At 38.1% G+C, this 15,053-nt stretch overlaps 1 protein-coding gene across 1 annotated transcript in view; it reads right to left on the bottom strand.

Moving 5' to 3' along the window:
- Positions 1–15,053, bottom strand: part of CCDC7 (coiled-coil domain containing 7) — a 467,329-nt gene that overhangs the window by 26,239 nt on the left and 426,037 nt on the right. Inside the window, exon 45 of the mRNA XM_078329853.1 lies at positions 14,560–14,652. Coding sequence (XP_078185979.1) covers positions 14,560–14,652 — 93 coding nt within the window. The remainder of the gene's footprint in view (positions 1–14,559; positions 14,653–15,053) is intronic.

Below are 15,053 nucleotides of genomic sequence, written 5' to 3'. Positions count from 1 at the left end.
AAGCAAAGAATGGGAAAAGGACTCCCTATTCAATAAATGGTGCTGGGATAACTGGCTAGCCATATGAAGAAGATTGAAACTGGACCTCTTCCTTAAACTTTATACAAAAACAACTCAAAATGGATGAAATAATTAAATGTAAAATACCAAACTACAAAAATCCTGGAAGACAACCTAGGCAATACCATTCTCGACATAGGATCAGGCAGAGATTTAATGACAAAGACTGGTACTGGTATAAAAAGCATGGTACTGCTATAAAAGTAAATACGTAGACTAATGGAACAGAATAGAGAGCCCAAAATAAAGCCAAATACTTCAACCAAATGATCTTTGACAAAACATACAAAAACAAATTGGCAAAAGGACATCCAATTCAATAAATGATGCTGGGTAAATTGAATAGCCACATGTAGAGAATGAAACTGGATCCGTATCTCTTGCCATGTACAAAAGTTAAGATGGATTAAAGACTTAAATGTAAGACCTGAAACCATAAAAATTTTAAAAGAAAACCTATACAAAATTATTTTGGGCACTGGCCTAGGCAAAGAATTTATGACTCAGACCCCAAAAGCAATGATGAGTAGATAAAGAAAATGTGGTGTGTATACATATATATATGTGTGTGTGCGTGTGTAGATATATATATATACACACACACGTGTATATACACAAAAAAATTTCATTTATATATGCACACACATATGTGTGTGTGTGTGTGTGTGTGTATGGATATACACACAAACACATACATAATGGAATACTACTCACCATACAATTCATCCAGGGGACCAAAGACCACTTGTACCACCACAAAGCTATTGAAGTAAAAAAGGACTTAAATTGCAGAGAAGGTGTGTGATTACATTTATTTTAATATATATACCTTTATAATTGAATATAATTATATGCATATGTATAATATATATATGACTTTCAGCACAGAATGCATAGTGCTCTAAACATGTTTTTTCTTTGTGTTATGCAAAAAACTTGAGACTAATTATCTTTTGAGATGGAATTTGGCAAAGGAAAAGTGCTTTTAATTATTAATTGCATACTATATCATTTGTGTTTTAACTATGTATATATGCATTATTTCTAGTGTAAAATATCAATAATTCAGCGGAGCATGGTGGCTCATGCCTGTAATCCCAGCACTTTGGGAGGTGGAGGAGGGTGGATCACAAGGTCAGGAGTTCAAGACCAGCCTGGCCAAGATTGTGAAATCCTGTCTCTAAGAAAAATACAAAAATTAGCTGGGTGTAGTGGCAGGCACCTGTAATCCCAGCTACTTGGGAGGCCGAGAAAGAAAATTGCTTGAACCTGGAAGGCAGAAGTTGCAATGAGCCAAGATCATACCACTGAACTCCAGCCTGGGCAACAGAATGAGACTCTGTCTCAAAAAAAAAAAAAAAATCAACAATTCATAGCTGCTACAATGACCATCAAAGACATCAAAAGACAGACAATAACAAATGGTGGCAAGGTCATAGATAAATGAGAACACTCACACAGTGCTGGTGGGATGTTTAAAAAAGTAGTGTGGCAGCTTCCTAAAAATTAAACATAAATTTCCTACACAACCCAGCAATTCCACTAATAGTTATTTATCCAAAATAAATCAAAACATATCCATGAAAAGACTTGCACATGCATGTTCACAGCAGCATCATTCAAAATAGTCCAAAAGTGAAAACAATCCAAATGTCCACCAGTTGGGGAATGGATAAGCAAAATGTGGTACAGACTATTCCATTAATAGAAAAGAATAATGTACTGATGCATGCTAAAACATAGATGAATCTTGAGAACATTACACTACAACTTCTTGTCTGGCATGTAAAGAGCTTGGAAGTCATTGCTTCCATTCACACAGTAAGGAAAAAGCTGACCAAACTTAGATCCATTTGAGAATTGAGGCCACAGTGCAAACCACTGCCCCCAAAACTAGAGACAGATCAGTAGATACAGAGAATCAAAATCTACTAGTACAGAAAATATAAAAATTAGAAAATATTTAGAAATATAACAAGAAGGGACAATGCCTTTTTGAAAAACATAGTAAATATGATTGTTGGCTACTTATAACAAGATCTGAAAAAGTATTGAGACATAGAAATATCATTTACTATAGTAAAATATCAAATTCCAAAATGTATTTATCTCTATACATATGTATACACACATACCTATATAGTATAATGCAATTAAAATCAGAAATTTTGAGAGCTACAGAAATAAATTTATATTTCATAAATAGCTTTTAAGATTAAAGATGAAGTATTCAATAATTAAAATGAAAAGAGGCTGAACTCCTGTTGCACAATATATACAAAACTCTGGATTAGAGTGTTAAGGCTAAAAAATACAATTTAAATTAGAAGAATAATTAGGAAAATATGTTTAATCATAATGATAGAAGGAATCATAGGAAATCCTGAAGTTTAAAACTTCAAAGAAAAAGAAAAACATGTCAGACTACTCATTCTTAAAGATGTGAATGTGAAAAGAGATAAAAAAAATAGTATCAGAAGTAAAGAAGGGCATGCACTTGCAATAATGGCAAAGTAGTTCACATACAGCATGACTTCCACCGATTTGTGTGTAACCACCAAATAAACCTTGAATTCTATCTCAAATCTTGCACAGAAATCCAGAAGAATCATATACCTAAATATAAAATCCCAAAGTATAAAGCATCTTAAAGCACACATAGGAGAATATGTTTGCAACCTTAGTGTTAGCAAATATATTAGTAACCATTAAAGGAAACTCAATAAGACTTGACCAAAATTTAAAACTTTGCTCATAAAAAGACAGCATTAACCAAACAAGCAAGTTATAGATGGAGAAAAAGTGTTTATATTGCATATAGCTTATAAAAGACTTATCTGCAGAATATGTAAAGAACTATCCCTCCCATAGGCCCCCTCCCCTTGACAGGCCCCGGTGTGTGATGGTCCCTTCCCTGTGTCCATGTGCTCTCCTTGCTTAACACCCACTTATGAGTGAAAACATACAGTGTTTGGTTTTCTGTTCTTGTATCAGTCTGCTGAGAATCATGGTTTTTATGGCTAGCCAGTTTTTCCAACACCACTTATTAAATAGGGAATCTTTTCCCCATTGGTAGTTTTTGTCAGGTTTGTCAAAGATCAGATGGTTGTAGATGTGTGGCATTGCTTCAAAGACCTCTGTTCTGTTCAATTGGTCTATATCTCTGTTTTGATACCAGTATCATGCTGTTTTGATTACTGTAGCCTTGTAGTATAGTTTGAAGTCAGGTAGCATGATGCCTCCAGCTTTGTTTGTTGTTGTTGCTGCTGCTGTTGTTGTTTCATTTTGTCTTGGCTATGTGGGCTCTTTTTTGGTTCCACATGAAATTTAAGATTTTTTTTTTTTCTAATTCTGTGAAGAAAGTCAATGGTAGCTTGATGGGGATAGCATTGAATTTATAAATTACTTTGGGCAGTATGGCCATTTTCACAATATTGATTCTTCCTAACCATGAGCACAGAATGTCTTTCCATTTGTTTGGGTCCTCTCTTATTTTGGGGGGCAGTGTTTTCTAGTTCGCCTTGAAGAGGTCATTCACATCACTTTTAAGTTGTATTCCTAGGTAGTTAATTCTCTGTGTAGCAATTGTGAATGGGAGTTCACTCATGATTTGGCTCTCTGTTTGTCTGTTATTGGTGTATAAGAATGCCTGTGACTTTTGCCATTGATTTTGTATCCTGAGACTTTGCTGAAGTTGCTCACCAGCTTCAGGAGATTTTGGGCTGAGACGATGGGTCTTCCAAATATACAATCATGTCATCTGCAAATAGAGACAATTTGACTTCTTCTTTTCCTAATTGAATACCTTTTATTTCTTTTTCTTGCCTGATTGCCCTGGCCAGAAATAGGAGTGGTGAGAGAGGGCTTCCTTGAATAGGAGTGTTGAATAGGAGTGGTGAGAGAGGGCATCCTTGTCTTGTGCTGGTTTTCAAAGAGAATGCTTCCAGTTTTTGCCCATTTGGTATGATATTGACTGTGGGTCTGTCATAAATAGCTCTTATTATTTTGAGATGCATTCCATCAATACCTAGTTTATTCAGAATTTTTAACATGAAGGGCTGTTGAATTTTGTTGAAAGTCTTCTCTGCATCTATTGAGATAATCATGTGGTTTTTGTATTTGGTTGTTTATGTGATTGTTTATGGATTTGAAAATGTTGAACCAGCCTTCCATCCCAGGGATGAAGCCGACTTGATTGTGATGGATAAGCTTTTTGATGTGTTGTTGGATTTGGTTTGCCAGTATTTTATTGAGTATTTTTGCATCAATGTTCATCAGGGATATTGGCCTGAAATTTTCCATTTTTGGTTGTGTCTCTACCAGGTTTTGGTATCAGGATGATGTTGGCCTCATAAAATGAGTTAGGGAGGATTCCCTCTTTTTCAATTGTTTGGAATAGTTTCAGAAGTAATGGTACCAGCTCATCTTTGTTCATCTGGTAGAATTCGGCTGTGAACCCATCTGGTCCTGGCCTTTTTTGATTGGTAGCTTATTAATTGCTGCCTGAATTTCATAACTTGTTAATTGGTCTATTCACGGATTCAACTTCTTCCTGGTTTAGTCTTGGAAGGGTCAAGTGTTCAGAGATTTATCCATTTCTTCTATATTTTCTGGTTTACTTGTGTAGAGGTATTGATAGTATTCTCTGATGGTAGTTTGTAGTTGTGTGGGATTGATGGTGACATCTCCTTTCTCATTTTTTATTGCATCTATTTGATTCTTCTCTCTTTTCTTCTTAATTTGTCTGGCTAGCAGTCTATCTATTTTGCTGATCTTTTCAAAAAACCAGCTCCTGGATTCATTGATTTTTTGAAGGGTTTTTTGTGTCTTGATCTCCTTCGGTTCTGCCCTGATCTTAGTTATTTCTTGTCTTCTGCTAGCTTTTGAATTTTTTTGATGTTGCTCCTCTAGTTCTTTTAATCGTTAGGTGTCATTTAATCATTAGGGTGTCAATTTTAGATCTTTCCTACTTTCTCTTGTGGGCATTTAGTGCTATAGATTTCCCTCTACACACTGCTTTAAATGTGTCCTAGGGATTCTGATACGTTGTGTCTTTGTTCTCATTGGTTTCAAAGAGCATCTTTATTTCTGCCTTTATTTCATTATTTATCCAGTAGTCATTCAGGAGCAGGTTGTTTAATTTCCATGTAGTTGTGCAGTTTTTTTTTTAAATTGTACTTTAGGTTCTGGGGTACATGTGCAGATCATGCAGGATTGTTGCAAAAGTATATACATGGCAAGGTCGTTTGCTGCCTTCATCCCCCATCATCTACACCTGGCATTTCTCCCCCCATTATCCCTCCCTACCCTCCTCACCCCCCGCTGTCCCTCCCCTAGACCTACTCCAACAGACCCCAGTGTGTGATGCTTTCCTCCCTATGTCCACATGTTCTCATTGTTCAACACCCACTTATGAGTGAAAACATGCCATGTTTGATTTTCTGTTCTTGTGTCAGTTTGCTGAGAATGATGATTTTCAGATTCATCCTTGTCCCAACAAAGGACACAAACTCATTGTTTTTTATGGCTGCATAGTATTCCATGGCTTATATGTGCCACTTTTCCTTGTCCAGTCTATCATCGATGGGTATTTGGGTTGGTTCCAGGTCTTTGCTATTGTAAACAGTGCTGCAATGAACATAGATTTGCATGTATCTTTATAATAGAACAATTTATAATCCTTTGGGTATATACCCAGTATTGGAATTGCTGGGTAAAATGGAATTTTTATTTCTAGTTCCATGAGGAATCTCCACACTGTCTTCCACAATGGTTGAACTAATTTACACTCCCATTAACAGTGTAAAAGTGTTCCTATTTCTCCACATCTTCTTCAGCGTCTGTCTCCAGATTTTTTAATGATGGCCATTCTAACTGGCATGAGATGGTATCTCAATGTGATTTGATTTGCATTTCTCTAATGACCAGTGATGATGAGCAATTTTTCATATGTTTGTTGGCCAAATATATGTCTTCTTTTGAAAAGTGTCTGTTCATATCCTTCATCCACTTCTGGATGGGTTTGTTTTTTACTTGTAAATCTGTTTTGGTTCTTTGTAGATTCTGGATATTAGCCTTTTGTCAGATGGGTCGATTGCAAAATTTTTTTCCCATTCTGTTGGTTGCTGGTTCACTCTAATGATCGTTTCTTTTGCTGTACAGAAGCTATTAAGTTTAATTAGATTCCATTTGTCTATTTTGGCTTTTGTTGCCAATGCTTTTGGTGTTTTAGTCATGAAGTCCTTGCCTATCCCTATGTCCTAAATGGTTTTGCCTAGGTTTTCTTCTAGGGTTTTTATGGTGTTAGTTCTTATGTTTAAATCTTTAATCCATCTGGAGTTAAATTTAGTTGATGATGTCAGAAAGGGTCCAGTTTCTGCTTTCTGCACATGGCTAGACAATTTTCCCAACATGATGTATTAAACAGGGAATCCTTCCCCCATTACTTGTTTTTGTCAGGACTGTCAAAGATCAGATGGTTGTAGATGTGTGGCATTGCTTCAGAGACCTCTGTTCTGTTCCATTGGTCTATATCTCTGTTTTGATACCAGTACCATGCTGTTTTGATTACCATAGGCTTGTAGTAGTTTGAAGTCCAGTAGTGTGATGCCTACAACCTTGTTCTTTTTGTTCTGTTCCATTGGTCTATGTCTCTTGTTTTGTTATCAGTACCTTGCTGTTTTGATTACTGTAGCCTTGTAGTATAGTTTAATGTCAGACATCATGACGCCTCCAGCTTTTCTTGGCTATGCAGGCTCTCCTTCGGTTTCATATGAAGTTAAAAGTGGGTTTTTCCAGTTTGTGAAAAAGGTCATTGGTAGCTTCATGGGGATGGCATTGAATCTATAAATTACTTTGGGCAGTATGGCCATTTTCACGATATTGATTCTTCCTAACCATGAGTGCAGAATATCTTTCCATTTGTTTATGTTTATATCCTCTCTTATTTCCTTGAGTGGTGGTTTGTAGTTCTCCTTGAAGAGGACTTTTACATCCTTTGTTAGTTGTATTCCTAGGTATTTTATTCTCCTTGTCGCAATTGTGAATGGGAGTTCACTCATGATTTGGGTCTCTGCTTGTCTGTTATTGGTGTATAGGAATGCATGTGATTTCTGCACATTGATTTTGTATCCTGAGACTTCGCTGAAGTTGCTTATCAGTTTCTGGAGATTTTGGGCTGAGACAATGGGGTCTTCTAGATATACAATCATGTCATTTGCAAATAGAGACCATTTGACTTCCTCTTTTCCTGATTGAATATCCCTTATTTCTTTTTCTTGACTGATTGTTCTGGCTAGAACTTCCAATACTATGTTGAATAGGAGTGGTAAGAGAGGGCATCCTTGTCTCATGCCAGATTTCAAAGGGAATGCTTCCAATTTTTGCCTGTTCAATATGATGTTAGTTGTGGGTTTGTCGCAAATAGCTTTGATTATTTTGTGATACATTCCATTGATACCTAGTTTATTGAGGGTTTATAGCATAAAGCCTGTTGAATTTTGTCAAAGGCCTTCTCTGTATCTATTGAGATAATCATATGGTTTTGTCTTTGGTTCTAGTTATGTGATTGGTTACATTTATAGACTTGTATGTTGAACCAGCCTTGTATCCCTGGGATGAAGCCTACTGGATTGTGATGGATAAGCTTTTTGATTTGCTGTTGCAGTTGGCTTGCCAGCATTTTATTGAAGAGTTCTGTATCTATGTTCATCATGAATATTGGCCTGAAGTTTTCTTTTTTTTGGGGGGGGGTCTCTGCCCGGTTTTCTATCAGGATGATGCTGGTCTCATAAAATGAGTTAGGGAAGGTCGACTGGATGAACTTATGAAGGCAGAAATAAAAAAATTCCCTCTTTTGTACTGTTGGGAATAATTTCAGAAGGAATGGCACCAGCTCCTCTTTGTATGTCTGGTAGAATTCAGCTGTGAACGCATTTGGACCTTTACTTGTTTTGGTTGGTAGGCTATTAATTGCTGCCTCTACTTCAGCCCTTGTTATTGGTCTATTCAGGGTTTCAACTTCCTGGTTTAGTCTTGGGAGGGTGCAAGTGTCCAGGAATTTATCCATTTCTTCCAGATTTACTGGTTTATGTGCATAGAGTTGAGTAATCTCGAATGTAGTTTGTATTTCTGTGAAATTGGTGGTGATATTCCCTTAATCATTTTTTTATTGTATCTCTTTGATTTTTTTCTCTTTTCTTTTTTATTAATCTGGATAGCAATCTGTCTATTTTGTTGATCATTTAAAAAAATCAGCTCCTGGATTTACTGATTTTTTTGAAGGTTTTGTGTGTGTGTGTGTGTCTATCTCCCTCAGTTCTGCTCTGATCTTAGTTATTTCTTGTCTTCTGCTAGCTTTTGAGTTTTTTTTTTATCTTGCTCCTCCAGCTCTTTCAAATTTGATAATAGGGTGTTGATTTTAGATCTTTCTTCGCTTCTCATGTGGGCATCTATTGCTATAAATTTCCCTCTAAACACTGCTTGAATATGTCCCAGACATTCTGGTATGTTGTGTCTTTGTCCTCAACGGTTTCAAAGAACATCTTTATTTCTGCCTTCATAAGTTCATCCAGTCAACCTTCAGGAGCCAGTTTTTCAGTTTCCATGAAGTTGTGTGGCTTTGAGTAAGTTTCTTAATCCTGAGTTCTAATATAATTGCACTGTGGTCTGAGAACTGTTTGTTATGTTTTCCATTCTTTTGCATCTTCTGAGGAGTGATTTACTTCCTGTTATGTGGTCAATTTTAGAGTAAGTGTGATAAGGTGCTGAGAAGAATGTATATTCTGTGGCTTTTGGGTGGAGAGTTCTGTGGATATCTATTAGGTCCACTTGTTCCAGATCTGCATTCTAGTCCTGGATATCCTTGTTGATTTTCTGTCTTGTTGATCTAATATTGATAGTGAAGTGTTAAAGTCTCCCACTGTTATTGTGCCTGAGTCTAAGTCTCTTTGTAGGTGATTAAGAACTTGTTTTATTTGGGTGCTCCTGTATTGGGTGCATACATATTTAGGATAGTTAGCTTTTCTTGTATTGATCCTTTCATCATATGTAATGCCCTTTTTTTGTCTCTTTTCATCTTTGTTGGTTTAAAGTCTGTTTTATCAGAGACTAGGATTGCAACCCCTGATTTTTTTTTCTCTCCATTTACTTGGTAAATTTACTTCCATCCCTTTATTTTGAGGCTATGTGTGTCTTTGCACATGAGATGGATCTCCTGAATACAGCACACCAATGGGTCTTGACTTTTTATTCAGTTTGCCAGCCTGTGCCTTTTGACTGGGGCATTTAGGCCATTTACATTTAACATTAACGTTGTTATGTGTGAATTTGATACTGCCATTTTGTTACTGGTTGTTTGTTTTGCCCATTGGTTAATGCAGTTTATTCATTGTATCGTTGGTCTTTTCCATTTGGTTCATTTTTGCAGTGGCTGGTATTGTTGTTCCTTTCTGTGTTTAGTGCTTCCTTCAGGAGCTCTTGTAAGGCAGATCTGGTGATGATGAAATCTCTCAGTAATTGCTTGTCCATAAGGATATTATTACTCCTTCACTTATAAAGCTTAGTTTGGCTGGATATAAAATTCTGGGTTGAATGTTCTTTTCGTTAAGGATGTTGAATATTGGCCCCACTCTCTTCTGGCTTGTAGGGTTTCTGCCAAGAGATCTGCTGTGAGTCTCATGGGCTTTCCTTTGTGGGTAACCTGGCCTTTCTCTCTGACTGTCCTTAGTATTTTTTATTTCATTTCAACCCTGGTGAATCTGATGAGTATGTGCCTTGGGGTTGCTCTTCTTAAGGAATATCTTTGTGATATTCTCTGTATTTCCTGGACTTGAATATTGGCCTGCCTTGCTAGGTTGGGGAAGTTCTGGATAGTATCCTGAAGAGTGTTTTCCAGCTTGGATTCATTCTCCCAGTTCTCTTCAGGTACACTGATCAAGCATAGATTAGCTATTTTCAAATAATCCCATCTTTCTTGTAGGCTTTGTTAATTTCTTTTCACTCTTTTTTCTCTTTTCTTGCCTTCTCTTTTTATTTGATTGAGTTGATCTTCAATCTCTGATATCCTTTCTTCTGCTCGATCAATTTGGCAATTGAAACTTTGCAAAGATCTTGTGCTATGTTTTTCAGCTTTATCAAGTCATTTATATTCTTCTCTAGGCTACTTATTCTATTTAGCATTTCATCCAACCTTTTTTCAAGGTTCTTAGTTTCTTTGCATTGGGTTAGAACATGATCTTTTAGCTCAGAGAAGTTTGTTATTACCCACCTTCTGAAGCCTGCTTCTGTCAGTTCATCAAATTTATTCTCCATCCTGTTTTGTTCCCTTGCTGGTGAGGAGTTGTGATCTCTCTGGCGAGGAGAGGCATTCTGGACTTTGATGATTTTATCCTTTTTGCACTGGTTTCTTCCCATCTTCATGGATTTATCTACCTTTTTGTGGATGTTGAATATATTTCTTTCCATTAGTTTTTCTTCTAACAGTCAGGCCCCTTTGCTGCAGGTTTGCTGGAGTTTGCTGGAGGTCCACTCCTGACCCTGCTTGTCTGGGAATTACCAGCACGGCCTGCAGAACAGCAAAGATTGCTGCCTGTTCCTCCCTCTTGTAGCTTCCTCCCATAAGGTTACCTACCAGATGCCAGCCAGAGCTCTCCTATATGAGGTCTCTTTTGATCTTTGTCAGTTTAAAGTCTGTTTGGTTTTAAAGTTGGTTTAAAGTCAGCCCCTACTGGGATGTGTCTCCCAGTCAGGATACATGGAGGTCAGCGAGCCACTTGAAGAGGTAATCTGTCTGTCAGAACTTGAACATTGTGCTGGGAGATCTGCTGCTCTCTTCAGAGGTGCCAGGCAGCGACATTTAAGTCTGCTGAAGCTGTACCCACAACCACCCCTTTTCCCAGGTGCTCTTTCCTAGGAAGGTGGGGTCTTTATTTATAAGTCCTTGAGGGGCTGCTGCCTTTTTTTCAGAGATGCCTTGTCCAGCAAGGTGGGAATCTAGTGATAAGTCTTCCCTACAGAGGCCTTGCTGAGCTGCCATGGGCTCTGCTCAGTTCAATATTTCCAGTGGCTTTGTTTACACTGTGATGTCAAAACCACTTACACAAGCCTCAGCAAGGGTGGACACCCCTCCCACGACCGAGCTCAAACAGTGTAGGTCAAGCTCAGGCTGCTGTGCTGGCTGCAAGAATTTCAAGCCAGCAGATCTTAGCTTGCTGGTCTTCATGGGGGTGGGACCTGCCAAGCCAGATCACTTGACTCCTTGACTTCACCTCCCTTTCCAGGGGAGTGAAGAGTTCTTTCTTGGTGTTCCAGGTGCCACTGGGCTATGAAAAAAAAAAACTGCTGTAGCTAGCTCAGTGTTTTCCCAAATGGCTGCCCAGTTTTGAGTGGGAAACCCAAGGCCCTGGTGTTGTTGACACTGGAGGGAATCTTCTGGTCTGCAGGTTGTAAAAAGCATGGGAAAAGCAGACTATCTGAGCTGGAGTGCAGGATGCAGTCCCTAATGGCTTTGCTTGGCTAGGGGAGGGAGTTCCCCGGCCCCTTGTGCTTTCCAGGTGAGGTGATGCCCCACCCTGCTTCAGCTCACCTTCCTTGGGCAGCACCCACTATTCAACCAGTCCCAATGAGATGAAGCAGCTACCTCAATTGGAAATGCAAAGATCACCTGCCCTCTGCATCAGTCTCACTGGTAGCTGCACACTGGAGCTGTTCCTGTTTGGCCATCTTGCCAGCAATTCTAATTTTTTTTTTATAGTGGCTTCTGTGGGGAGATTGTCACCTGCAGATATTGTCTGCAGGTATCAGTTGGGCAAGGTGCAGTGGTTCTGGTTCTAAATAGATACAGTAGTGGAGTCCATTTCTTAGTGTAAAGGACTTTAAAGATCCTTCTATTCTAGTTTTCCCCATAGTGGAAGATTTACCTGAAGGCACCTTTTTTGGTGTTGAGACTGACACAGGCCAGAGGCAGCCACAGCAGTGCTGTGTTACAGGGAACAGGTCCTCAGAGTGCCTGTGAAGCTGGAGTCTGGGGCTCAGTGTCTTGTTGAGCTGCCATGGCACCTGTGGTGTAGGTTCAGGTTTATTCTCTTAGGCATGGGTGATGCTGCTGTCCCATAAGGCCAAGTATTGTGACTCTAGGGCACTTCCCAGTATCTCAGGCCCAGGGATAGGCATGTTGCTGTGACTCATCCTGGTGCTACACACCTAAGTGTGTAGCAATGGCATGGCTCTGGGAAGGAAGAGGGTTTCCAAAGGATCAGGCCCCAATGAGCAAGGTACAGTTGCAATTATAAAACCAATAGGGCACAGTGGCAACTCATGCACCAAGGAAGAGGTAGTGACTCTTAGCCCTGAAGTAATGGGACACAGCAGTGGCTCAGGCTCTGTGAAGTTAGATGCAGTGGTAGCAAGGGTCCAAGGATGATGGGGGCACATCTGTGGCTTTGGCCATGGGAGGTGTGGAGCAGTGCAATGCTGGCTTCACTCCTAGGGAGGTGGGACACCTCAGCAACTCAGGCTTTAGAGGGCTATTCTGATCTAGGGCAGCAAGGTGCTGTGGGTGTTCAGTCCAGAGGGTAGAGTGATCAGATCAGCCAACACTGTGTTTCTGTAGAAGGCTGGCCTGTCCCCATTTTAAAATTGAGTTTTGTTGTTGTAGTTGACATGTAGGAGGTCTCTATATATTCTGGATTATTAATACCTTATCAGATATGTGGTTTCTCCCATTCTGTGGTTTGCCTTTTTCACTTCATATTTTCCATTGATGACTGAAAGTTTTAAATTCTGATAAAGTCTAAGATGTCTATTTTTTTGGACAGTGTGTTTGGTATCATCCAAGAAGTCATTGCCAAATCCAATATAAGGCTTTCTTCTATGTTTTCTTCTAAGGGTTTTAAAGTGTAGCTCTTAGTTTTAGGTTTGGGGCCTATTTTAATTTTTGTGTGTGTAATATAAGGGCACAACACAACAATTATTTTGCATGCGGATATCTAGATTTTTCAGTGCCATATGTTGTAAAGACTATTTTTTCCCTACTGCTTGGTCTTCATGCTCTTGTCAAAAATTATTTGCCCATAAATGTGAGGGTTTATTTCTTAGCTCTCTATCCTATTCCATCAAACTGTGTGTTTGTCTTTAGGCCAGTACCATACTCTTTTGGTTATTGTAGCTTTGCAGTAAGTTTTGAAATTATGAAGTGTAAGTATTCCAGTTCTGTTTTTTATCAAGGTTATTTTGACTATCAGCATACCTTATAGGGACAGGGGTCTCCAGGCCCTGATCTATGGCAAGTTAGAAACTGGGCTGCATAGCAGGATGTGAGCAGGTGAGCAAGAGAAGCTTCATCTGTATTTATAGCTGTTCCTTATTGCTGGCATTACTATCCAATATACACCCTCTGTTACATCAGCAGCAGCATTAGATTCTCATAGGAGTGCAAACCCTATTGTGAACTGCATGTGCATGCAATCTAGGTTGCATGCTTCTTATGAGAATCTAATGCCCATTAATCTGTCACTGTCACTCATCACTCCCAGACAGGACCACCTAGTTGCAGGAAAACAAGCTCAGGGCGCCCACTGATTCTACATTATGGTGAATTGTATAATTGTTTTATTATATGTTACAATGTAATAATAATAGAAATAAAGTGCACAATAAATGTAATGCACTTGAATTATCCTAAAACCACTCCCCAACTGCCACTCCGTGGAAAAATTGTCTTCCAAGAAACTGGTCCCTGCTGCCAAAAAGGTTGGGAACTGCTGCCTTATGAATTAAAAAATATATACTTTTATTTTTCTGTAAAAAAAAAAAGTATTTGGGATTTTGATAGAGATTGCACTGAATCTTTAGATAACTGAGTGATAATGACATCTTAACAATATTATTTAATATATTTAGTATTTCCAACGCATGAAAAGTCTAGTTCTGGCTTAGATGCTTGGAAATTGGCATTTCATGCATTTACTAGCAGAACTACTAGCTATAGTAATTTGAAAAGTTTGCTAATATCTCTTCAAATTAAAAGGATATATACCTTTAATGCACCAGCCTCACTTACATGTTCTTTTTTATAGAAATGCAATCACTGTGATATAAATATATATGAACAATGGTATTTATTGCACCATTGCTTGTAGTAGCAGAAAACAATGATCAAATGTTATTCAATAGAGGAATCATAAATTATGACACATCCACATTTTAGAATATCATGCAGCAACTTAAAAATGTGACAAATTAAAGAAATTTCTGTCAATTTACCTGGGTCAAAAGTGAGGAGGATAATCATATAATCCTCTTATTATTCAGAACCACAAACCACTGTGTTTATAAACATATTTTTACATGTTTGAAGAAAGGTTTGGGAAACTGTGCCTCACTCATAAGATTAGTTGTTTGGAGGAGGAAGCCCAGAGGGTTTGAGGTTGGCAAACAGAGACAATGAGAATATAGTATAAGATTTAATTTTATATATCTATATTATAGTGATTCTTTTACCTTTATAGGTAGGTTTTATAATTGTGGTCACAGCAGGCAGAGTATTTGTAAAGTCAATAGTTTTTTGGTTTAAGGTAACAACTTTCGAATGCCCTAAAAAAAATGAGAACAGTGTTATTAAATTATGTGGTAAATTAAGTAATTTCAACTTTTAAAATATCAAAATAAATCTTAGTCTTCTAAAACACAGTTTCCTTACCGCTTTTTTTCAGTAATATAGATGAAGTAGCTTACCTAACACAAATATTCTCTCTCTGATTTTTTTCTTGCCTGGTATTTGATATTTAAAAGAGTGCATTATAAGAGTACAAATCAAGAAAAATGAAAGACTAAAGCAAATTAACACAGGTTCAGAAAGCCAAATGTGGTAGCATATTGTCACTTACAAGAAGGAGCTAAGCCTTGGGAAAGCATGGACATAAATACGGGAACAATAAACACTGGAGATCCCTAGTGAGGATAAGGAAGGAATCATGGGCTGAAAAACTGCCTAT

Source organism: Callithrix jacchus, chromosome 7, assembly GCF_049354715.1.
Source record: "Callithrix jacchus isolate 240 chromosome 7, calJac240_pri, whole genome shotgun sequence".
Lineage (NCBI taxonomy): Eukaryota > Metazoa > Chordata > Mammalia > Primates > Cebidae > Callithrix > Callithrix jacchus.
The sequence above is the reverse complement of the archived record's forward strand: the minus strand, read 5'-3'. Positions and strand labels throughout refer to the sequence as shown.